Here is a 25,847-nt window from a genome sequence, read left to right as displayed (position 1 = left end):
ATGTAATGTGAAAATATACATTTGGTCTTGATCATTTGCCACTACTCAAACTCACTAGGGCAGACTTACTAATCCGGTAGACTGGGCAAATTCACTACATTTATCACAGCAGCTCAGACTGGATGATAGATTTGGCGCAGGGCCAGACACTCGTCTACCTATATAAGACCTGTTTGACTTAGTTTCAGATAAAATTTTACACCAGAATTGTGGTCGTTTTTTAGCTAAGTGTTGCACGTTAGGTCACATCCCCATATGTTGGGCTAAGCGCTGATAATTTCTCTAAACCTAGATGCGCCAAAGCACTCACCGGAAGCAGCTTATAAGACACCTAATGAGCAGGAACCATACCTCAAGTCCAGGAGGGTCAGCTGTATTAGAGATTGAGTAGTTGGACAGTTTCGGCCCAAGTTGATCAGGACGCTCATAGTATATCAGTTGACCATTACCATCCTGCATAAAGATAGAAATAGATCTAAACTTGAAAGCATTCACTAGGCCACAGGATACTTTATATCACTTAGACACCATCATGGGTCCTGAATAGGCTTGAGCAAATCGAGCTTCGGATCATAGATCCAAAGTCAAATCATTCAAAAACTTCATTGTTAATGCCGTTTCCATACAGCATTAAAATGTATTTACTTTGTCTCGGCTGAAGTTGCTTAATACTCCGGTGAATGACTACGGTATTCCTATCTATGTATTTAAAAACATTTTAAAACAGGAACCCAAAGTGGGCTTTGGTACCGATGGCTTTAGTACTGTAATATACAATTATAAATTAAGAATAGAACTCGTAAATTAAAGGGATTGTCTGGTTTAGAAACGCTACTTCCAAATAACCTATGAGAGAACGTCAAATTAAAGGGGTTCCCCAGGTTCAGGGCCGGACCCAGATAGAAGCTCCTCTTTATTCTTTTACTATGTATAGGAGGAGGATTGGAGCATTTCATTGCTCTGATGCTCCTCCTTGTCATGCTGCATCGCAAGCCTGTATTTGTTTACTGGGGGTGACAACTGTACTTCTCCTCACTATGCTAGACAGGGACGTCCTAGCAGTGAGCTCGGTGAAGTCATTGGCACAGATGGGCAGTCTATAGTGCTGCCGGAGGTTTTTTTTTCATTGTTGCATTACAAAGAGTTACACATTTTTTCTCCCTCTTGATGCAGCCGTATGTAGGCTTGTTTTTTGTTTGACAAAATCTTGTACACACAATCATTGGCTATAAAAAAAAAAAAAAAAAAAAAAAAAAAAAAAAAAAGGGTGTGGGTTTTGTTTTGTTTTAATAAAACTTTAATTCTTGATTTTACAATTTATTGGTCCCACAGGTGGGATTAAACATGAGATCCTCTAATCCAGGGATGGACAACTGGCGGATCTCCAGCTGCTGTAAAACTACGATTCCCACCATGCCCTGCTGTAGGCTGATTGCTGTAGGCAGTCTAGGCATGCTGGGAGTTGTAGTTTTGCAACAGCTGGAGAGTCGCAGGTTGGCCATCCCTGCTCTAATCACTTGCATAATTGACAGCATAATAGACTGTACTACATAAATAGTACAGCATATTATTGTCACGGCTGAGGATGTGGTAAACCGTCAGCTGTGCGATGCCAGAAGATGTAAACCCCTGCTCGGCCAGGACGAGAGAATTAGGGAGCAGGTCACCTCCTAACGCATCCCTAATCCGTCCCTAACTCCTAGCTGCATGGGCCGACCTTGAAGGTAGGAGGGCCCATGCTCAGGAACCTCGGATCCCTACTCACCCTCAGACTGGTCCCTGAACTAGGAGTGAAGGGTAAGACGACCTGTTCCTTCTGGACATGGAGGAACAGGAGTCTCACTGGCCAAGCTGCAGGAAAAAGGGGAACAGAAACAGGCCTATGGATATGGCAGGTGCTGCACTAGTTCCAGCCACCTGCCACAGCCTTGCTGACTGGATCCGTGTGCAGGCAAGCTGAAGTCCACAACAATACAAATAGAACTCAGCACACACACATCCACACACAGGAACCCAGATCCATAGCTGCACAGAATAATAAAGGAAAACATAAAATGAACATCACACAAACTTTAATTTATGACCACAAGGGTGGCCCCCACTGGCAGGTGGAAATACCAGGAGGGTGTCTCCAGCAAAGCATGGCTAAAGCACCCCCCAGACTGGAGAGAACACAGAGTCTTTATAGGCCCAAGTAGTCACACCCACACAGACACACCCAGTGTTCACACACACAGAAGGGAATTAACCCTTCCAACACCAGGAAGTGTAGTGAGACCACATAAGGGGAAATACACACAAATACTCACTGCAGCTGTTACCGATGACAACGACATGTGTGGCAAATGTGTCCTGGGAGCCGGCCAAAAGGCCGAGACACTGCCACAACATGTACATCAAACCAAACGTTGCCACGGGCAGCTACAGTGAGGGGAAAATGTCACAGTGCACACCAAACATAAAACAGAGTGCACAGCAGACATTCAAAAGTGCATAACATACACACATTACTAAAAACCACCGCACGCATGGACAGCGAGCCGCCCAGCCACCAGCTCCGGCTGCTCCACTGCCCAACAACCAGAAGTTGCCAGCGGCAACCACACGTGAGGCAAGATACTGGCCCTCACCTGTGATTGACAAGGAAAAGACCAAGGGCAAATGCATGCGGGTCTCAAGGAGTCACGACCATAACCATGGCCGTGACACTTATGCTGTCAGTAGGATATTAACAGACATCTATTAGGCCTCTAGTATCAACTAGCGTGGGTGGGGCTAAGCTCCATTCAAGTGAACAGAGCTTAGCCGCGCCCACGCTAGTTGATACTAGTCGTGACGTCAGTGGGCCAGCGGTAAGCAGTGAGAAGGCCGCGGCGCTACTGCCAGCGCCGCTGCCTTCTCAAACCGCTGATCGGCGGGGGTCCCGGGTGTCGGACCCCCAAAGAACAGAAACTGATGATCTATCCAGAGGATAGTTCATCAGTTAAAACAAAGTGCAGAAACCCTTTAACCCCTTCAGGACCCTGCCATTTTTCACCTTAACCCCTTAAAGACTCAACCCTATTTCACCTTAAGGAATCTGACCAGTGTCACTAAGTGCTCATAACTTTAAAACGCTTTGACTTATCCAGGCCATTCTGAGATTGTTTTTTCGTCACATATTATACTTCATGGTACTGGTAAAATGAAGTCCAAAAAATTATTTTTTTGCATAAAAAATACCTAATTTACCAAAAATTTTGGAAAATTTGCAAATTTCAAAGTTTCAGTTTCTCTACTTCTGTAATACATAGTAATACCCCCACAAATTGTGATGACTTTACATTCTCCATATGTCTACTTCATGTTTGAATTATTTTGGGAATGATATTTTATTTTTTGGGGATGTTACAAGGTTTAGAACTTTAGAAGCAAATATTGAAATTTTTCAGAAATTTACAAAACCCCAATTTTTAGGGACCACTACAGCTCTGAAGTCACTTTGCGAGGCTTACATAATAGAAACCACCCAAAAATGACCCCATTCTATAAACTACACCCCTCAAGGTATTCAAAACTGATTTTACAAACTTCGTTAACCCTTTAGGTGTTGCACAAGGGTTATTGGCAAATGGGGATGGAATTTGCGAATTTCATTTTTTTGCCTAATTTTCTATTTTAACCCATTTTTTCCACTAACAAAGCAAGGGTTAACAGCCAAACAAGACTGTATCTTTATTGCCCTGACTCTGCCGTTTACAGAAACACCCCATATGTGGCTGTAAACTCCTGTATGGCCACACAGCGGGGCGTAGAGTGAAAGGTGCACCGTTTGGTTTTAGGAAGGCAGATTTTGCTGGACTGGTTTTTTGACACCATGTCCCATTTGAAGCCCCCTGATGCACCCCTAGAGTAGAAACTCCCTAAAAGTGACCCCACTTTTTTGGCAGATTTTCCATTTTAATATTTTTTTTCAAGTAACAAAGCAAGGGTTAACAGCCAAACAAAACTCAATATTTAAGGCCCTGATTCTGTAGTTTACAGAAACACCTCATATGTGGTTGTAAACCGCTGTACGGGCACACGGCAGGGCACAGAAGGAAAGGAATGCCATACGGTTTTTGTAAGGCAGACTTTGCTGGACTGTTTTTTTTTACACCATGTCCCATTTGAAGCCCCCCTGATGCACCCCTAGAGTAGAAACTCCAAAAAAGTGACCCCATTTTAGAAACTACGGGATAAGGTGGCAGTTTTGTTGGTACTAGTTTAGGGTACATATGATTTTTGGTTGCTCTATATTACACTTTTTGTGCGGCAAGGTAACAAGAAATAGCTTTTTTGGCACTGTTTTTTTTTTTTTTTTACAACATTCATCTGAAAGGTTAGATCATGTGTTAATTTTATAGAGCAGGTTGTCACGGACGCGGCGATACCTAATATGTATACCATATTTTTATTTATGTAAGTTTTACACAATGATTTCATTTTTAAAACAAAAAAGTTTTAGTGTCTCCATAGCATAAGAGCCATAGTTTTTTCAGTTTTTGGGCGATTATCTTAAGTAGGGTCTCATTTTTTGCGGGATGAGATGGCTGTTCTATTGGCACTATTTTGGGGTGCATATGACTTTTTCTTCGCTTGCTATTGCACTTTTTGTGATGTAAGATGACAAAAAATGGCTTTTTTTTAAACCGTTTTTATTTTTTTTACGGTGGTCACCTGAGGGGTTAACTCATGTGATATTTTTATAGAGCCGGTCGATACGGACACGGCGATGCCTAATATGTATACTTTTTTTTATTTATGTAGGTTTTACACAATGATTTCATTTTTGAAACAAAAAAAATAATGTTTTAGTGTTTCCGTAGTCTAAGAGCCATAGTTTTTTCAGTTTTGGGGCGATTATCTTGGGTAGGGTCTCATTTTTTGCGGGATGAGATGACGGTTTGATTGGCACTATTTTGGCGTACATGCGACTTTTTTGATCACTTTTATTACCTTTTTTGGGAAGTAAGGTGGGCAAAATTTCTATTTTCTCATAGTTTTTATTTTTTTATTTTTATGGCGTTCACCGTGCGGGGAAAGTAACATGACCGTTTTATAGATCAGGTTGTTACGGACACGGCGATACCAAACATGTGTAGGGAATTTTATTTTTTTCATTTTTAATTCGTGATAAATGTGTTTTTTGATTTTCACTTTTTTTCCACTTTTTCTTACTTTTTTTTACCCAGACCCACTTGGTTCTTGAAGATCCAGTGGGTCTGATGTCTGTATAATACAGTACAGTACAATATATATTGTACTGTACTGTATTTTACTTACACTTTGAACAGATCTATGCCTTTAGCATTGATCTGTTCAGCACCATGGACAGCAGGACGCCTGAGAAGGCGTCCTGTTGCCATGGGAACCTTCCCCGCTGCGAAGTTGTGGCCACGGGGAAGGGTAACGACTGGGGCTCCCTCCCTCTGTCACTCCATCCTGTCGGGGGGCTGCAAAGGCACAGCAGCCCCCCGATGGGAGAGGGAGGGAGCCGCATCTTACTGTTAACTCTTTCCATACAGCTGTCTGTACGGACCGATGTATGGAAAGGGTTAAACGGCTGACATCCATTCACAGATGTCAGCCGTTTATACCAGGGTGTCAGCAATGTGCTGACACCCTGGTATAACCACTGTACACCAACAATTATTCGGCGGGAGGGGGATCGCGATCCCGCCTGCCGCACCGCCCGCCTCCCGCAACAACCCCCCTGCACCTCCCACCAGGCTAAAATCATTCAGAGGTGCAGGGGGGGTGATACATATATATTTGTGCCACACTAAAGTTTCTGATCGCCGCGGTCTAGGACCGCGGCGATCAGAAACTGCAGAAATTGCAACAAACCGCAGGTCTGAATTGACCTGCGGTTTGCTGCAATCGCCGATACGGGGGGGTCATATGTCCCCCCCCCCCCAGCGTTGTGACAGGATGCCGGCTGAATGATTTCAGCCGGCATCCTGTGCAGATTAACCCCTGGGGCGCCACAATCTCACTTTAAACTCATCACGTACCGATACGTCATGGGTCCTTAAGGACTCGGAATCCATGCCGTACCGGTACGTCATGGGTCCCTAAGGGGTTAAAGGGGTTGGCCACCCTAAGTATCAAAAATCCAAAGTGCCCTAGACAATAGCCAAAACCATGTAGTATTTATATCATGTGACGCGTACTGGCTATATATCATTTTTCTAACCTGTTCACCATGACACACCTCCCTGGAGGAGCTCCTCAGACCAGCTTTGTGGGAGGAGCAGCTGTAAAGTGAAAGTAAATATCCCAGCATGCACTGCAGCAAGCATGTTCAGAGGAGCAGGCACATGACATCCCCACCCACCTGTGTTTCCATAGAGACAAGAGCCCCTCAGATAATATCAGTAACTCAGTCATCAGTAAATAACTGCTGTACAGACATAGCAATAGGAAGTCCGCCCCAGTCCCAGCAGCACACAGGAATATAATGTATCATATATATGAAACTGGGGGAAGGGAGGGGGCCCTGTTCATAAACTTGCTGGAGGGCCCAGTCATTTCTAGTTACACCATTGGAATTAAGCCATGAACAGAATGAATACAGAGGGAGACTTATTTCCCTTGTTTCTAAAAAGTGGCGTAAAAAAGTTGGAAACTATGTGTTTGCGATTTATTTATTTTTTTAAGCACAGTTAAAGTGTGACATTGGCAGGGAGGAGGAGTGACCAGTCGCCCCAACAAATTTATATTAATTTCGCCAGTTTTCTGACTCAAATGAAGCCAGAAATCCACTGCAGCTCTGAGCTGTCATAGATTTCGGTTTAGGTGCACGGACTGCCGGAGGAGGGGGCTGTTGAGCGGGGGGACAGCACTTTGCTGCACAAGAACTCTGATTAATAAATTTGTACAAATCGATCTTCTCACATAGAGAAGAGCCTCCTGTCTATCATCACATGACTAAGGCTACTTTCACACTAGCGTTAGCAGGGTCTGGCAGGCTGTCCCCCTGCCGGATCCGTACTAACGCTAGCCCACGTGTACCGCCAGAAGTCCGATCCAGCCCTATTCACTGATGCCCAGTACGCTGTGTTTTTTTGTCCGGCCGCCTCTCAGCATGTTTGCTGTGCTGCAGCCACATCTCCAACCTGTCCCCACTAAAGTGAATAGGGCCGGAGCGGACTTCTGGCGGCACGCAAGAGCTACTTAGCACGGATCACTATACACAGTGTACAGGGGGTCACGGATCTCTATATACAGTGGTGGGGGTCACATATCACCATATAGAGTGCAGGAAGGAGAGGGCACACATCAGTATATACAGTGTACAGTGGGGGGGGGGGTTCACATATCACTGTATGGGGGGTGTCACATATCACCATATACAGAGTGCAGGAAGGAGAGGGCACACATTTATAGATGGTGAGACCAGTGACTGCTGCTGATATCACTGACCTCAGCTATACTGGCAGCTCACAAGGGGTTAAAGCTCCTGAACTGTCGGTCTGGCTGTAATATCAGATCACAGAGCAGAGGGGCCATAAACCGGACAGACACTTGGATTAATCACAGTTTGTGGTCCACAGCGCTTTCCTGGCTCTGCTACATCCTCACATGTTGGCAGGATCCTCTCAGTACAGGAGAGACAGAGGGGGCAGAGTCTGCAGACAGTGAGCTCTGCATCAGCCATTACAGCTTCCCCTCAGTCTCCCTTCCTCCTGCAAAAGTTTCTTTATTTCAGCTTTTAACAAGTGTCCCTGCTAAGCCCCTCCAGCCCTGCACAGGAGTGCCGGTCACAGAAGGAAAGCACCTCTGATACAAGCAGGGTGCTTTAGGACCCAGACAGCAGCCCACTCCTTCATGGAGAAGGTAGCTCTTCCATGGCACCTGCAGGGATGGACAAGACAGGCAGCAGTGAGAGCAGGACAGGAGGGGGCGTGGTGAGAGCAGGACAGGAGGGGGCGTGGTGAGAGCAGGACAGGGAGGGGGCGTGGTGAGAGCAGGACAGGGAGGGGGCGTGGTGAGAGCAGGACAGGGAGGGGGCGTGGTGAGAGCAGGACAGGGAGGGGGCGTGGTGAGAGCAGGACAGGGAGGGGGCGTGGTGAGAGCAGGACAGGGAGGGGGCGTGGTGAGAGCAGGACAGGAGGGGGCGTGGTGAGAGCAGGACAGGGAGGGGGCGTGGTGAGAGCAGGACAGGGAGGGGGCGTGGTGAGAGCAGGACAGGGAGGGGGCGTGGTGAGAGCAGGACATGGGGGGGGCGTGGTGAGAGCAGGACAGGAGGGGGCGTGGTGAGAGCAGGACAGGAGGGGGCGTGGTGAGAGCAGGACAGGAGGGGGCGTGGTGAGAGCAGGACAGGAGGGGGCGTGGTGAGAGCAGGACAGGAGGGGGCGTGGTGAGAGCAGGACAGGAGGGGGCGTGGTGAGAGCAGGACAGGAGGGGGCGTGGTGAGAGCAGGACAGGAGGGGGCGTGGTGAGAGCAGGACAGGAGGGGGCGTGGTGAGAGCAGGACAGGAGGGGGCGTGGTGAGAGCAGGACAGGAGGGGGCGTGGTGAGAGCAGGACAGGAGGGGGCGTGGTGAGAGCAGGACAGGAGGGGGCGTGGTGAGAGCAGGATAGGAGGGGGCGTGGTGAGAGCAGGATAGGAGGGGGCGTGGTGAGAGCAGGACAGGAGGGGACGTTGTGAGAACAGGACAGGAGGGGACGTTATGAGAACAGGACAGGAGGGGACATTATGAGAACAGGACAGGAGGGGACGTTATGAGAACAGGACAGGAGGGGACGTTATGAGAACAGGACAGGAGGGGGCGTGGTGAGAGCAGGACAGGAGGGGGCATGGTGAGAACAGGACAGGAGGGGGCATGGTAAGAGCAGGACAGGAGGGGGCGTGGTGAGAGCAGGACAGGAGGGGGCGTGGTGAGAGCAGGACAGGAGGGGGCGTGGTGAGAGCAGGAGGGCGGGCGTGGTGAGAGCAGGACAGGAGGGGGAGTGGTGAGAGCAGGACATGGGGGGGCGTGGTGAGAGCAGGACAGGAGGGGGCGTGGTGAGAGCAGGAAGTAGCAGAAAAAATAGGCAGATCTTCTTAACTCTTTCAGTATCAGGCCACTTTTCACCTTAAATCCCAGGCAGATTTTTGCAAATCTGACATGTGTCACTTTATGTGGTAGGGGAGGGATGCAAATGAGCTCTTAACAAGCTTTGCTTCTAATGCCACCAGAAGTAAGGCAGCTATCCTATAAGTCAATGTTCAGCTCTTAAAATAAGCCTTGAGACATGACTTGGATATTAAGCTAAACACTGATTATAGGATAGCAGCCTTACATCTGGTGGCATTAGGGATGCCCAATCTGTGGCCCTCCAGCTGTTGCAAAACTACAACTCCCAGCATGCCTGGACAGTCTCCAGCTATCAGCCTAAAACAGGGCATGGTGGGAGTTGTAGTTTTACAACAGCTGGAGGGCCAAAGGTTGGGCATCACTGCATTAGAGGCAGAGCTTGTTAAGAGCTCATTTGCATCCCTTCCCTCCCTTTATGTGGTAAGAACTTTGGAACGCTTTTACTTATCCAAGCCATTCTGCGATTGTTTTCTCGTGACACATTGTGCTTCATGACAGCGGTAAATTTGAGTCGATATATTTCACCTTTATTTATAAAATAATCAAAAATTTTACAAAAATTTGGAAAAATTCTCAATTTTCTAAATTTAAATTTCTCTACCTTTAAGGTTCCATTCACACGTCCATGGTGTGTTGCGGACTCGCAAATTGCGGATCCGCAACACACCCAGCCGGCACCCGCTATAGAAATGCCTATTCTAGTCCGCAGCTGCGGAAAAGAATAGGACATGTTCTATCTTTTGCGGAGCTGCGGACCGGAAGTTCGGGTCCGAAACCCGGAAGTTCAGGGCCGCGCTCCGCAAATGCGGAAGCGGAGAGCACATAGTGTGCTCTCGGCTTCACGTCCGGGCCCATAGAGAATGAATGGGTCCGCAACCGTTCCGCAAAATTGCGGAACGGGTGCGGACCCTTATACAGATAGTAATACCTCATTCATATTGGTTATCAATCAACATTCCCCATATGTCTGCTTTATGTTGCATGATTTTGTAAATGTAATTTTTGTTTTAACCCCTTAAGGACTTAGGACGTACCGGTACGCCATGTTTGCGCGGCGGGGGCTAATAGGAACAGGATGCCCGCTGAAATCATTCAGCGGGCATCCTGTCACAACACCGGGGGGGTTTCATGTGACCCCCCCGTCTCGGCGATCGCTGCAAACCGCAGGTCAATTCAGACCTGCCGTTTGCGGCTTTTACCTGCGGTTGCGGCAGGCGGTGCCATCGGGTCCCCATGCAGCTGGCCCCTCACAGGCCAGAAGCTGTATGAGTAATACACACAGTATTACTCATACAACCAATGCATTCCAATACAGAAGTATTGGAATGCATTGTAAATGATTAGTCCCCCAAAAGTTCAAGTCCCAAAGTGGGACAAAAAAATAAAGTGAAATAAAGTGAAAAAAGAGTTTCCCCCCCCCCCCCAAAATTAAAATTTTCAAGAAAAAATAAACAAAAACGTAATTTTCCCCAAATAAAGTTAAAAAAAATGGGGGGAAAAAAAAAAAGTATACATATTAGGTATCGCTGCGTCAGTATTGACCGGCTCTATAAACATATCACATGACCTAACCCCTCAGATGAACACCGTAAAAAATACAACAGCAAGCGATCAAAAAGGCGTTTGCCCACCAAAATTGTTTGCTCACCAAAATAGTACCAATCTAACAGTCACCTCATTCCGCAAAAAATGAGCCCCTACCTGACACATTCACCCAAAAAAAACAAAAAACTATGGCTCAGAATATGGAGACACTAAAACATAATTTTTTTGTTTTAAAAAAGCTGTTATTGTGTAAAACTTATATAAATAAAAAAAAGTATACATATTTGGTATCGCCGCATTCGTATCGACCGGCTCTATAAAAATATCACATAATCTAACCCCTCAGATTACTTTTATGGAGTTTCTACTCTAGGGGTGCATCAGGGGGGCTTCAAATGGGACATGGTGTAAAAAAAAAACAGTCCAGCAAAATCTGCCTTCCAAAAACCGTATGGCATTCCTTTCCTTCTGTGCCCTGCCGTGTGTCCGTACAGTAGTTTACGACCACATATGGGGTGTTTCTGTAAACTACAGAATCAGGGCCATAAATATTGAGTTTGGTTTGGCTGTTAACCCTTGCTTTGTAACTGGAAAAAAATAAAAATAAATGGAAAATCTGCAAAAAAAGTGAAATTTTGAAATTGTCTCTCTATTTTCCATTAATTCTTGTGGAACACCTAAAGGGTTAACAAAGTTTGTAAAATCAGTTTTGAATACCTTGAGGGGGGGGGGGGGTAGTTTATAGAATGGGGTCATTTTTGGGTGGTTTCTATTATATAAGCCTCACAAAGTGACTTGAGAACTGAACTGGTCCCTAAATATTGGGTTTTTGAAAATTTCTGAAAAATTTCAAGATTTGCTTCTAAACTTCTAAGCCTTGTAACATCCCCAAAAAATAAAATATCATTCCCAAAATGATCCAAACATGAAGTAGACATATGGGGATTGTAAAGTAATAACTATTTTTGGAGGTATTACTATGTATTATAGAAGTAGAGAAATTGAAACTAGGAAATTAGCATTTTTTTTTACAAATTTTTGGTAAATTTTGTATTTTTTTTTATAAATAAAAATGAATTTTTATTACTTCATTTTACCAGTGTCATGAAGTACAATATGTGACGAAAAAACAATCTCAGAATGGCCTGGATAAGTCAAAGCGTTTTAAAGTTATCAGCAAGTCCGTAAGGACACTGGTCAGATTTGCAAAAAATGGCCAAGTCCGTAAGGTGAAATAGGGCCGAGTCCTTAAGGGGTTAAAAGGTCGTTAGAAGTTTAGAAGCTATTTTTCAAATTTACAACAAAAATTCCCCCCCAAATTTTTAAGCACCAATTCAGTTATAAAGTAATTTTGAGGGGCTTACGTGAATGGAAACTGCCCATAAATTACCACATTTTAGAAACTACACCTCAAATTATTCAAAACTGATGTTACAAACTTTGTTAACCCTTGAGGTGTTCTACAAGAATTAACGGAAAATGGAGGTGAAATTTGTAACTTTTTTGGTATTTTTTATGCTAATCAATTTATTCTTGCAACACAGGAAGGGTTAACCGCGAAATAAACCGCAGGATACATTACTCTGATTCTGCAGCTTACAGAAATACCCCATATGTGGTGGTAAACTGCTCTATGGAGACGTAGCAGTGGTCAGAAGGAAAGGAGCGCCATATGGATTTTGGAGGCAGATTTCGCTAGAATGTTTTTTGGGCACTATTTTGTAGAGACCCTGACGTACCCTTAAAGGGCTTCTGTCACCCCCAAAACCCTTTTTTTTTGGCTTGTTAAAATCGTTATTTAACTACTATTCCCTATATAGGGATCTTAACTTTCTCTGTGGCTTCTTTTCATTAAAAAACAATTTTTTTAAGTATGCAAATCGCTTCACTACCAGCAAGTAGGGCGTCTACTTGCTGGTAGCCATCGCAAAAAAACGCCCCCTCCTTTTGTTGATTGATAGGGCCAGCAGCGATCTCCTCCTCCGGCTGGCCCTGTCAATCAACAAAAGGAGGGGGTCAGGGGCGTAACTAGAAGTGACTGGGCCCCACAGCAAATATTTGTAAGGGCCCCCCTCAGCGCGCTTCGCACCTCCCTCCTCCTGTGTAAACCCCACTCCTTTGGCACAGTGTAGCGGTATACTGTATATTGTGTGGCACAGTATAGAGGTATACTGTATATTGTGTGGCACAGTGTAGAGGTATATTGTGAGGCACAGTGTAGCGGTATACTGTATATTGTGTGGCACAGTGTTGAGGTATATTGTGAGGCACAGTGTAGCGGTATACTGTATATTGTGTGGCACAGTGTAGCGGTATATTGTGAGGCACAGTGTAGAGGTATACTGTATATTGTGTGGCACAGTGTAGCGGTATACTGTATATTGTGGGGCACAGTGTAGAGGTATACTGTATATTGTGTGGCACAGTAGCAGTATACTGTACATTGTGAGGCACAGTGTAGAGGTATACTGTATATTGTGGGGCACAGTGTAGAGGTATAATGTATATTGTGGGGCACAGTGTAGCGGTATACTGTATATTGTGGGGCACAGTGTAGAGGTATACTGTATATTGTGTGGCACAGTAGCAGTATACTGTATATTGTGAGGCACAGTGTAGCGGTATACTGTATATTGTGGGGCACAGTGTAGAGGTATACTGTATATTGTGGGGCACAGTGTAGCGGTATACTGTATATTGTGTGGCACAGTAGCAGTATACTGTATATTGTGAGGCACAGTGTAGAGGTATACTGTATATTGTGGGGCACAGTGTAGCAGTATACTGTATATTGTGGGGCACAGTGTAGAGGTGTACTGTATATTGTGTGGCACAGTAGCAGTATACTGTATATTGTGAGGCACAGTGTAGAGGTATACTGTATATTGTGGGGCACAGTGTAGCAGTATACTGTATATTGTGAGGCACAGTGTAGAGGTATACTGTACATTGTGAGGCACAGTATAGAGGTATACTGTATATTGTGTGGCACAGTGTAGCGGTATACTGTATATTGTGGGGCACAGTGTAGGCTATATGTGCATAACATAAACATACTCCACATGAACACTTACAGTTACATGGCTTGGCCCTTGGGGATCTCGGACGCCACTTCCACACTTTGGCCGGGGGCTCGGCGGAGCTGATGTTGTGTTTTATCATAATGAGAAAGATTTTATAATAAGGATTTGGAGAAGGGGCAGAGGGATAGGAGAGCAGGGAGAGGCTGGTGCTGCTACTAGGGGGTCATACCATGGGGGAGTAATAAAGCCCACCATAATGCCCACCCCCCCCAGTAGTAATAATTCTCCTTATAATGTGACAGTGCAAAAAATACCCCCTTGTAATGCCCCCAGTTGAGCTAATGTCCCCATAGTGCCCCCATAATGTGCCAGTATAAAATACCCCTATATAGTGCCCCCAGTAAATTCCCCCATAGTGCTCCTCTCCCCCCTTCCTGCTTGGTCCCCCCAAAATGTACCAGTATAAAATGCCCCATATATAGTGCCCCAGTAGATGCCGCTCAGTGTCCGGCCTCTGATAGGCTGCCGGCCTAGTGTCCCCCATAATGCCCCCCAATAATGTGCCAGTAAGTGCCCCCCATCATGTGCCAGTATCAAGTGCCTCTCCCCCCCCCCCACATGTCCCAGTATCATAGTGCCATCTCCCCCCATGTGCCAGTATCAAGTGCCTCTCTCCTTCCCACCCCCCATGTGCCAGTATCAAGTGCCTCTCTCTTCCCCCCATGTGCCAGTATCATAGTGCCATCTCCCCCGCAAAAAAGTGCCAGTATTAAGTGCCTCTCCCCCATGTGCCAGTATCATAGTGCCAACCCCCCCCCCCCACATGCCAGTATCAAGTGCCTCTCTCCTCCCCATGTCCCAGTATCATAGTGCCATCTCCCCCCCCCCCACACTAAAAAGTGCCAATATCAAGTGCCTCTCTCCCTCCCCCCTCCCCATGTGCCAGTATCAGGTGCCTCCCCCCCCCCCATGTGCCAGTATCAAGTGCCAACCCCCCCTCTCCCCTCCAGGTGCCAGTATCAGGTGCCTCCCCCCCCTATGTCCCAGTATCATAGTGCCATCTCCCCCCCACCACCACCACAAAAAAAGTGCCAGTATCAAGTGCCTCTCTCCCTCCCCCCCCCCCCCCAATGCCAGTATCAGGTGCCTCTCTCCCTCCCCCCCATGCCAGTATCAGGTGCCAACCCCACTCCCCCCCATATGCCAGTATCAGGTGCCTCTTCCCCCCCCCCCATGTGCCAGTATCAGGTGCCAACCCCCCTCCCCCCCATGTGCCAGTATCAGGTGCCAACCCCCCTCCCCCCATGTGCCAGTATCAGGTGCCAACCCCCCTCCCCCCATGTGCCAGTATCAGGTGCCTTCCGATCCCCCATGGCAGTAACAGTCGGGTATTAAAAAAAAAATAATAAACACTTCTACTTACCTCCATGTCAGCGATGCGATGCAGCCTCTTCCTGTGTCCCGCCTTGTATTCTGTCCCGCCCTGTATGTCCTTATATGGACTCAGTGCTTGTATTTCAGAAAAGAGTCTGCTGGGATTCGAACCCACGACCTTCTGCTTCAGAGGCAGAGCAGCTAACCACTAGACCATACGAGCTGCCTTGAGGCTGACTGAAAAAATATGAGACTTCTACTGTTATAGCTGGCTAAGTGTACATCTATACACATGGCAGCTGTTCATATATAGAGATGTAGCAGAGCTGAATGTGCTGAGACAGCTGTCATATACAGATATAGCAGTATCTCAGATATATCTCTATATGACAGCTGTTCCAGCTCAGCTCTGCTATATCTCTATATATGATAGCTGCCCCAGCAAACCCAGCTCTGCTACATCTATGCATATGACAGCTGCCCAAACACACCCAGCACTGCTATATCTCTATATGACAGCTGTCCCAGCACACTCAGCCCTGCTATATCTCTATATATGATAGCTGCTCCAGGACAACCAGCCCTGCTACATCTATATATCTCTAAGTATTGCTATACAGTAGATAGATATATAGAGATATAGCAGAGCTGAGTGTGCTGGGGCAGCTGTCATGTGTATAGATATAGCAGTGCTGGCTGTGTTTCGGCAGCTGTCATGTGTATAGATGTAGTAGAGCTGGGTTTGCTGGGGCAGTTGTCATATATAGAGATATAGTAGAGCTGAGTGTGCTGGTGCAGCTGTCATGTGTATAGATGTAGCAGAGCTGGGTGTGTTTGGGCATCTGTCATGTATAGATGTAGTAGAGCTGGGTTTGCTGGGGCAGCTGTCATATATAGAGATATAGCAGAGCTGAGTGTGCTGGTGCAGCTGTCATGTGTATAGATGTAGCAGAGCTGGGTGTGTTTAAGCATCTGTCATGTGTATAGATGTAGTAGAGCTGGGTTTGCTGGGGCAGCTGTCATATATAGAGATATAGCAGAGCTGAGTGTGCTGGGACAGCTGTCATATAGATATATAGCAGTGCTGGTGTGTTGGGGGCAGCTGTCATGTGTAATGATGTAGCAGAGCTGGCTGTGTTTCGGCAGCTGTCATGTGTATAGATGTAGTAGAGCTGGGTTTGCTGGGGCAGCTGTCATATATAGAGATATAGTAGAGCTGAGTGTGCTGGGACAGCTGTCATATAGAGATATAGCAGTGCCTGGTGTGTTGGGGGCAGCTGTCATGTGTATAGATGTAGCAGAGCTGGCTGTGTTTTGGCAGCTGTCATGTGTATAGATGTAGCAGAGCTGGCTGTGTTTTGGCAGCTGTCATGTGTATAGATGTAGCAGAGCTGGCTGTGTTTTGGCAGCTGTCATGTGTATAGATGAAGTAGAGCTGGGTTTGCTGGGGCAGCTGTCATATATAGAGATATAGCAGAGCTGAGTGTGCAGGGACAGCTGTCATATACAGATATAGCAATGCTAGGTGTGTTTGGGCAGCTGTCATGTGTATAGATGTATTTTTTTTTTTTTTCCCCAGTCAGTTGTAATGCACCCTTTATGGCTGTGAGGGTAAATGCTTTGCCACTGATTCACTGATAGATTGGAGGTTGTGGGTTCGAATCCCAGACCAGGAGACTTTAGCAGACAGTAAAATTAGATCACACTAGCGGCTGTGAAGACGATATTTAACTAACACGATATTTAACTAACTTGAAAATAAACTGTCACACACGCTGCTGGGGCGCCGAAGCAGCTGCTTCCCCTGCTTCCCCGGTAGTTACGCCACTGGAGGGGGTGTTTTTTTTGGTGGACGCCCTACTTGCTGGTAGTGAAGCGATTTGCATATTTTAAAAGATAGTTTTTTAATGAAAAGAAGCCACAGACAAAGTTAAGATCCCAATATAGGGAATAGTCGTTAAATAACGATTTTAACAAGCTCAAAAAAATAATAAGGGTTTTGGGGGTGACAGAAGCCCTTTAACCACCTCAGCTCCCCTAGCTTAAACACCCTTAATGACCAGACCACTTTTTACAATTCTGCACTACACTACTTTAACGGTTTATTGCTCAGTCATACAACTTACCACCCAAATGAATTTTACCTCCTTTTCTTCTCACTAATAGAGTTTTCAATTGGTGGTATTTCATTGCTGCTGACATTTTTACCGAATTTTTAGCAAAAAAAAAAAAATGACATTTTTCACTTTCAGTTGTAAATTTAAAAATAAAAAAAATACATTTCTATAGAAATTTCTCTCTAAATTTATTGTTCTACATGTCTTTGATAAAAAAAAAGTTTGGGTAAAAAAATTAATGGTTTGGGTAAAAGTTATAGCGTTTACAAACTATGGTACAAAAATGTGAATTTCCGCATTTTGAAGCAGCTCTGACTTTCTGAGCATCTGTCATGTTTCCTGAGGTTCTACAATGCCCAGACAGTAGAAAACCCCCACAAATGACCCCATTTCGGAAAGTAGACACCCTAAGGTATTCGCTGATGGGCATAGTGAGTTCATAGAACTTTTTATTTTTTGTCACAAGTTAGCGGAAAATGATGATTTATATATATTTTTTTTCCTTACAAAGTCTCATATTCCACTAACTTGTGACAAAAAATAAAAACTGGGCAAAGGGGCACAAATTCCTATTAGGAGGGCATTTTTAGAAATTTGGATTCAATTTCCGCTAACTTGTGCCAAAAAAATGTCTGAATGGAGCCTTTCAATGACCAGTGATCAATGACAGGGGGGTGATCAGGGAGTCTATATGGGGTGATCACCCCCCTGTAAGGCTCCATTCAGGCGTCCGTATGTGTTTTGCGGATCTGATCCATGGATCCGCAAAACACATACGGACCTCTGAATGGAGCCAGCCTTACAGGGGTGTGATCAGGGAGACTAAATGGGCTATATGTCATTGATCACCCCCCTGTAAGGCTCCATTCAGATGTCCGTATGTGTTTTGCGGATGTGCAAAAGACGGACACCGCGGATCCGCAAAACACATACAGCTGTCTGAATGGAGCCTTATAGGGGGGTGATCAATGACAGGGGGGTGATCATGGTTAAAAAGGGGTTAATAAGTGACAGGGGGGGGGGGGGGGAGTGTAGTGTAGTGGTGTTTAGTGCTACTTTACAGAGCTGCCTGTGTCCTCTAGTGGTCGATTCAAGCAAAAGGGACCACCAGAGGACCAGGTATATTAGACGCTGTTATCAAAACAGCGTCTAATATACCTTTTAGGGGGTTAAAAAACAAAAAAAAACTTGCATCTACAGCCTGCCAGCGAACGATCGCCGCTTGGTAGGCTGTAGATCCACTCGCTTACCTGCAGTGCCTGTGAACGCGCGCGCCTGTGTGCGCGTCAAGGAGGAATGAATCGACCGCCTCCGGAACGCAATCCTGCGTTAGGCGGTCCGAAGGTGGTTAAGGGGGGTACTGAGCACTTTGACCCCCTAAGTGTTTTACAAAATTTTGAAACACTTGGCTGTAAGAATAAAAAGTTTCATTTCTTTCAATAAAATTTGGCTTTAGACCAAAATTTTTAATTTTCACAAGGGGTAACAGGAGAAAAAGCACCCCATAATTTGTTAGCCATTTTCTCCTGAATACGACAACACCCCATATGTGGTAGTAAACTTCTGTGGGGGCACATGGCAGGATTCAGAATGGAAGGAGCGTCATATGGCTTTTGCAGCGCAGATTTTGATGAATAGATTTATGGGTGCCATTGGTTTTTATTTTTTAAGTGATTGTCTTATGTAGGGGCTAATTTTTTGCGGAATGAGATGACTGATTGGTAACATTTTGGGGTACACAAGACTTTTTGATCACTTGGTATTACACTTTCTGTGAGGCAAGTTGACCAGAAAATGGCTTTTTTGACTGTTTTTATTATTATTAGTTTTTATGGCAGTCACCTGACAGGGTGGATGATTTTTTAACTTTATTTTTTACTTTATTTTGGGAACAGGAAGTTTTTATTTTTTTTACTTGGAACTTTTTTGTAAAACTTTATTTTTTTAACTTCTTTTTCAACTTAATTTTTTTGTCCCACTCTGGAACTTCAACTTTTGGGGGTCCGATCCCTTTTTACAATGCCTTACAATACTTCTGTATTGTAATGCATTGGCTGTAAGTGTATTATTCACTGTAATACACTTACAGCTTTCTGCCTGCGAGATCCAGGGGGCTGGATCTCACAGGCTGTCACGGAAGGCAGCCACGATGCATAAGGAAGGCATCGGGCTGCCTTCCCGGCCATAGCGTCCCCGTCACAGCAGCGCGGAGACCCGATGGACACCCCACAACTGGCAGGATACCGCATGTGCCGAGGTCAGCGCTGACTGCGGCAGTGCAAGGGTTAATGCGCCGGCATCGGTGTTTTAGCCGATGCCGGCACATACAGCAGGGGTCCGGCTATCAGTGACTGCCGAACCCCTGCAGCTGATCGGCGCTGGGATTTCTGTCCCAGTTTCCAGCGCCGTACATGTACGGGTTAAGAAAATATATTAGTAAGTGTAATATCTCCCTACTTTCTTTATAACAGAGTGGCCAACCTCTTTTAGGACCACGCCATTTTTTGCAAATCTGCCACTTTTACTTATAATTATTTCACTTTTATTTATAAAAAAAAAATTCTAAAATTTACCCAAAATTTGGAAAAATTCTCAATTTTCACAATTTCAATTTCTCTGCTTTTAAAACAGATTAGTGTTACCTCCTAAAATAGTTATTACTTTACATTTCCCATATGTCTACTTCTTGTTTGGATCATTTTGTAAATGCAATTTTCTTTTTTTTGGGGACGTTAGAAGGCTTAGAAGCAAATCTTAAAATTTTGAAGAAAATTTCCAAAACCCACTTTTTAAGGACCAGTTCAGGTCTGAAGTCACTTTGTGAGGCTCACATAAAAGAAACCAGGCATAAATGCCCCCATTTTTGAAACTACACCCCTCAAGGTATTCAAAACTGATTTTTACAAACTTTGTTAACCCTTTAGGTATCCACAAGACCTAAAGGAAAATGTAGATGAGATTTCAGAATTTCACTTTTTTGGCAGATTTTGCATTTTAATCAATTTTTTCCAGTAACAAAGCATGGGCAAACAGCCAAATAAAACTTAATATTTATTACCCTTATTGTGTAGTATACAGAAACACTCCACATATGATCGGAAACGCCATGGCAGAACGCCATATGCATTTTGGAAGGCAGATCTCACAGGGATAATTTTAAGTTGCCATGTCACATTCGAAGACCCCCCCCCATGATGCACTCCTAGAGTAGAAACTCCAAAAAAGTGACCCCATTTTGGAAACTACACCTCTCAAGGTATTCAAAACTGATTTTACAAACTTTTTTTTACCCTTTCGGTGTTCCACAAGAATTAAAAGGAAAAAAAAATTTGGGCAGATTTTCCAATTTAATCCATTTTTTACCGCTAACAAAGCAAGGGTTAACTAGCAAACAAAATTCAATACTTATTGCCCTGATTCTGTAGTCTACAGAAACACCCCAGTTGTGATCGTAAAATGCTGTACGGGGACACAGCAGGGCGCAGAAGAAAAGGAATGCCATGTGGTTTTTGGAGGGCAGATTTTACTGGGATAATTTTAAGTCAAGTCACATTAAGACGCACCCCTAGAGTAGAAACAAAAAAAAAAAGTTACCCCATTTTGGAAACTACGGGAAACAACTGTGAGATCAGCCAATAAAGGGACCCCTGCCTCTTACCTTCTCCAGTTAATAACCTAGGACTCAGAAGTAACTGTCACCATTTAATAAGGTTCAACAAATATAACAAAAAAAAACATAATTTGATCCAGTTACATGAACAATAGAATATTTTTTTGTATAAAGATCATTGGGTGGGAATTCCTCGTGCTATTGTGGAGGTTAAAAGGAAAATCCAATTACCGGTAAGAGTAATTAGCATCTTTTCCCCATGCCTCCACAACGGCACCACCTGGAGGAATAACAGAGTAATAATTTTAGGTGGGGGCAGGGGGGACGACAACCGCAGACAAAACCTTCCTACCGAAGGATAAGTCCATGCTGGCCAAGACATCTAACTTATAGTGCTTAAAGAAAAGTACAGGGGCTTGACCAGGTGGCAGCCCAACAAATTTCCTCAAGAGAAGCAGAGGCGCCTTCCGCCCAAGAAGCTGCCAATGCTATGGTGGAATAAGCCTTCAAGTTAGCAGGAAAGAACAATACAAGGCTTAAAGGGAACCTGTCACCGGGATTTTGTGTATAGAGCTGAGGACATGGGCTGCTAGATGGCCACTAGCATGTCCACAATACCCAGTCCCCATAGCTCTGTGTGCTTTTATTGTGGAAAAAAAATGATATGATACCTATGCAAATTAAACTGAGATAAGTCCTGTCCCTGACTCATCCCACATACAGGACTCATCTCAGGTTAATTTGCATATGTATCAAATCGTTTTTTTTACACAATAAAAGCGCACAGAGCTATGTGGACTGGGTATTGCGGATGTGCTAGCGGCCATCTAGCAACCCATGTCCTCAGCTCTATACACAAAATCCCGGTGACAGGTTCCCTTTAATCCACCGAGCAATGGACGCCTTGCTGGCTGCTTTCCCCAATTTAGTTCAAGATATTGAATCAACAGTTTAACTTTCTCAGGTTCTTTGTAGCTTCCAGGTACTGAAGCACACATCTCCTGACATCTAGGTTGTGGAACAACTTCTCTTTTTCAGAACCTGCCTGGGAACAAAGGGAAGGGAGAGAGATTTCCTGTTGACAGTTGAACCAACTTTAGGGAGGAACTCTGTGGAATGTCTCAAAACAATTCTATCTTCAAAAATTGTTAGGTAAGGAGGCATGATAGAAAAAGCCTGGATCTCCCCTAACCTTATAGGCGTTGTAATGGCCAATAGGAAAACAGTTTTTAGTGTCAACATTCTCAAGGGTATATCACTGATAGGCTCAAACGGGGGGGGGGGGGGGGGGGTGCATCAAAACTGTAAGGACCAGATTCAGGTCCCAAGGCAGAACAGAAGAGCTAAGCTTTGAGCGTATTCTACATGCCACTTTGTCCCCATGAAAGCGCTCAGTGCTGCAACCTCAACTCTTAAAGTACTCGCTGTCAGACCTTTGTCAATGCCTTTTTGCAGGAAGTCCAGGATCAGTCCAATGCTTGGCTCCATAGAGGGGTCCCAAGCATCTTTCCCGAACCGTAAGAAGGCTTCCCAGCATCTTCGAAGTTAACGGTTTTCTACTGTGCATGGGAGTGGAGATTATGGTGTCGGAAAGGCCCTTACTTCTCAAGATGGCTCTTTCAACTTCCAGGCAGTTAACCGGAGCTGAGGAATACTGGGATGAACTACGGGACCCTGGGAAAGGAGATCTGGCAAGAGGGGTAAGAGTCCAGTAATCTTCTCCCACAAAGTTTTTTAGCACCGGGAACCAAGCCCTCCTGAGCCAAAATGGTGTTATTAGAATGATCTGAACCTTTTCTTATATAACCTTTGTCAATACCCTGGAAATTAGGGGGACCGGGGGTGGGGGGGAGCCGTAGAGGAGCCTCCTGGGCCACCGAATCGACAGAGCAACTACCTTCAGAGGCCTATCCTGGAGAGACAGAGTAGAACTTCTTCACTTTACTGTTCTTCCTTGAGGCAAACAAGTCTTTCTTTGGATATCCCCATCTCCCACATATTTGCTTGAAGACCAGTGGATTCAGATTCCATTCTCCTTCTTTTAGTTGTTTTCTGCTCAAAAAGTCTGCCACAGGATTTTCCTTCCCTTTTATATGGACGGCTGAAAAGGACAATAGGTTTGCCTCGGCCCAGACAAAGATCTTTGCTACCAGAGAGAGAGAGTGGGTCCTTGCCCCCCTTGTTTGTTCAGATAAGCTACCATGGCGGTCTTGTCTGAGATAATTCTTACATGTTGCAACTGAACCGAGGGAGCAAAGGCATTTAGAGCCTGCCAGACCGCACTCAGTTCCCACATATTGGAAGATGCTTGTTCCAGATCTGTCTGCCATAGGCTCTGCTTCATGATATCCTCTATGTATGCTCCCCAACCCCGCTTGCTTGTATCGGTTGTAAATCACCACCTGATTCGTCTGACACCACTCCACTCCCCGGGATAGATTTTTCTGCTTTGTTCACCATAACATAGAGATCTTCACCTCTGCAGGAATTTTTACTTTTTTGTTTAAAGATGTTTGCTTCTTGTCCCATGCTTTCAACAGAAACGACTGAAGGACCCTCAAGTGGGCCTGAGACCACTTCAACGATGGAATAGTGGAAGTCATGAGACCTAGCACTGTCATTATTTCCCTGATTAAAGATATTTCCAACCATTGAAATTTCAGAATTTTTGGGATTAAGCGTTCTCGTTTGTGTTCTGGATGTAAGGAAGACATCCACCGGGAATCTAATAGTACTGCCAGGAATATTCTTTCTTGTGTGGGAAGAAGGCAAGACTTCTCCACGTTTATTATCCAGCCTAGATCTGAAATAGTGTCTGATACTGTCTGAAGATGTGCCTGTAAGTGACTCTCTGATGTTGCTGCAATTAGGAAGTCGTCCAGGTAAGGTATCAGAAAGATTTTTGTTACCTCCGCCATAATCTTCGTAAAGATTCTTGGTGTCAAACATAGGCTAAAACGGCAGAACCTGAAATTGGAAGTGATGTAAACCTCCCTGGAACCATACTGCCATTCTCAAATAATTCTGATAATCCCTGTGAATTGGTACGTGGCAATAGGCATCTGAGAGGTCTATTGTGATCATAAAGCACTCTTTCGATAAAAGATTGACTACAGACTTTACTGATTCCATCTTGAATCTTTTCTATATCATGTATCTGTTCAGATTTATTATTGCTCTGAAGGAACAGTTTGGTTTCCTGACTAGAAATATTGAGGAATAAAACCCCTTTCCTTGTTCCTCCAATGGGACTCATATTATGGCTCTTTTCTGTAAAAGAAGGGCTATTTGTTGGTCCATCGTTTCCCAATCTTCTCCCTTTAGTTTTGCATTTTCCAGACATTTTTCTGGAGGGATCTGCAGGAAATCTAAACGGTAACCCTCCCTGATGGTCGAGAGCACCCAAGGAGAGGCAAAAATTATTTCCCAGGCTTAATGACAAAATCCTTTAGCCTTCCCCCCACCGGACTTCTGGCGTCATTGGGAGGAAGGGCATGCGGTTTTGTCAGGTTTAAACAAGAAGCCTTCATTTTTCCCTTTAGACGACTGCCAGGAAGTACTGGGTTCTTTTTTTCTTCGGGTCTAGTACATCTTGGGGGCGAAAGGAGCATCTTTGGTGGAAGAATTTTGACTCTGTAGAAAACCCCTTTTTCCTGTCAGTGGCTTTTTTCAGGATGTCATCTAATGCAGTGCCAAACACCCAGTCGCCTTCACATGGTAGGGAACATAATCTGTTTTTACACGCTTTGTCTCCTGAACATGACCAAATTGCTCTGCAGGAGGCATTGGATAGAGCTGCCATTTTTGCAGATAGCTTTACAATATCAGTAGAGGCATCGGCCAGGAAGTTAGAGGCCTGATTAAGCATGGGAATAGAGGCTAGAATATCCTCCCTGGGAGTGCCCAACTCAAAGTGCTTTTCTAGCTGCCCCAGCCACAAAGACAGAGTCCTAGCTGTGTATGTGGCCGATATTCCTGGTCTTAAAGGAAACCTGTCAAATTACCTCCTATGTGTCCTGTAGCCGGAGATGAGTCCAGCGGAAGGGAGCCCAGCACCGCCCCGCGTCCGCCGAATCTCCTCCTTGCCTGCTGACGTCATAGAGCTGCAGTGCCGAAATCTCGCGATGCGCGAGCTAGCGCATGCGTAGTTCGTTCCCTGTGCTGATTCCAGTACAGGGAATGAACATGATGCCGAGACTGCGCATGCGCTAGCTCGCGCATCGCGAGATTTCGGCAATGCAGCTCTATGACGTCAGCAGGCAAGGAGGAGATTCGGCGGACGCGGGGCGGTGCTGGGCTCCCTTCCGCTGGACTCATCTCCGGCTACAGGACACATAGGAGGTAATTTGCATATCACTAAAAACGGTATTTTAACACCATAAAAGCGCAGAGAGCTATGGGACCTGGGTACTGCAGATGTGCTAGTGGCCATCTAGCAGCCCATGTCCCCAGCTCTATGCGCTAAATCATGGTGACAGGTTCCCTTTAACATAGCCTTAGATGACTCCCAAGACTTTTCAAGAAGGGACTTCCTTTTTTCTATCCATAGGGTCTTCCCAAACGGTAGAGAGGACTTTTTGGAAATCCTCGCTACCAGAGCATCCGCCTTAGGAGGTCTGTCCCAGGATGCAGAATCCTCCTGAGCAAGAATCCTCCTGAGCAAACGGATATTTCCTTTTAAACATTTTGGATGCTGATTGTCTCTTCTCAGGATCCTACCACTCATTAAGTATAAAAGTCTTAATGTTATTGTGAACAGGAAAAACACGTTTTTTTCTGTCCGCAAGCCCCACAAACATTTGGTCCTGGACCGACAGAGGTTCTCTAGGTTCTTCCAAATTTATCGTAGCCCTGATAGTTTTTAAGAACAATGGAACAGAGAGGACGACCTGGAGCATTTTCTGAGACAGTAGAGCTTGCATCCGAAGAAATTTCCCATTCATCAAAGTCAGAAGCCTGTTCCTCCAGAATAGGGGTATTTGAAGTGGAGGCTCTGGGAGGGATGGCCAAAAGTTTAGCATCAACCGCTGCTTTGACTTTTTCTTTAAACATGGTTCTTAAGCTTTCTACCAGGG

General features: G+C 45.2%; 1 protein-coding gene across 3 annotated transcripts in view; it reads right to left on the bottom strand.

Moving 5' to 3' along the window:
• Nucleotides 1-25,847, bottom strand: part of LOC122929736 — a 47,466-nt gene that overhangs the window by 5,393 nt on the left and 16,226 nt on the right. For all 3 annotated transcript variants that reach the window (XM_044283408.1, XM_044283406.1, XM_044283407.1), the window contains one exon: nt 352-453. In XM_044283408.1, coding sequence (XP_044139343.1) covers nt 352-453 — 102 coding nt within the window. The remainder of the gene's footprint in view (nt 1-351; nt 454-25,847) is intronic.

Source organism: Bufo gargarizans, chromosome 2, assembly GCF_014858855.1.
Source record: "Bufo gargarizans isolate SCDJY-AF-19 chromosome 2, ASM1485885v1, whole genome shotgun sequence".
Taxonomy (NCBI): Eukaryota; Metazoa; Chordata; class Amphibia; order Anura; family Bufonidae; genus Bufo; species Bufo gargarizans.
This window is presented reverse-complemented; position numbering and strand designations above follow the sequence as displayed.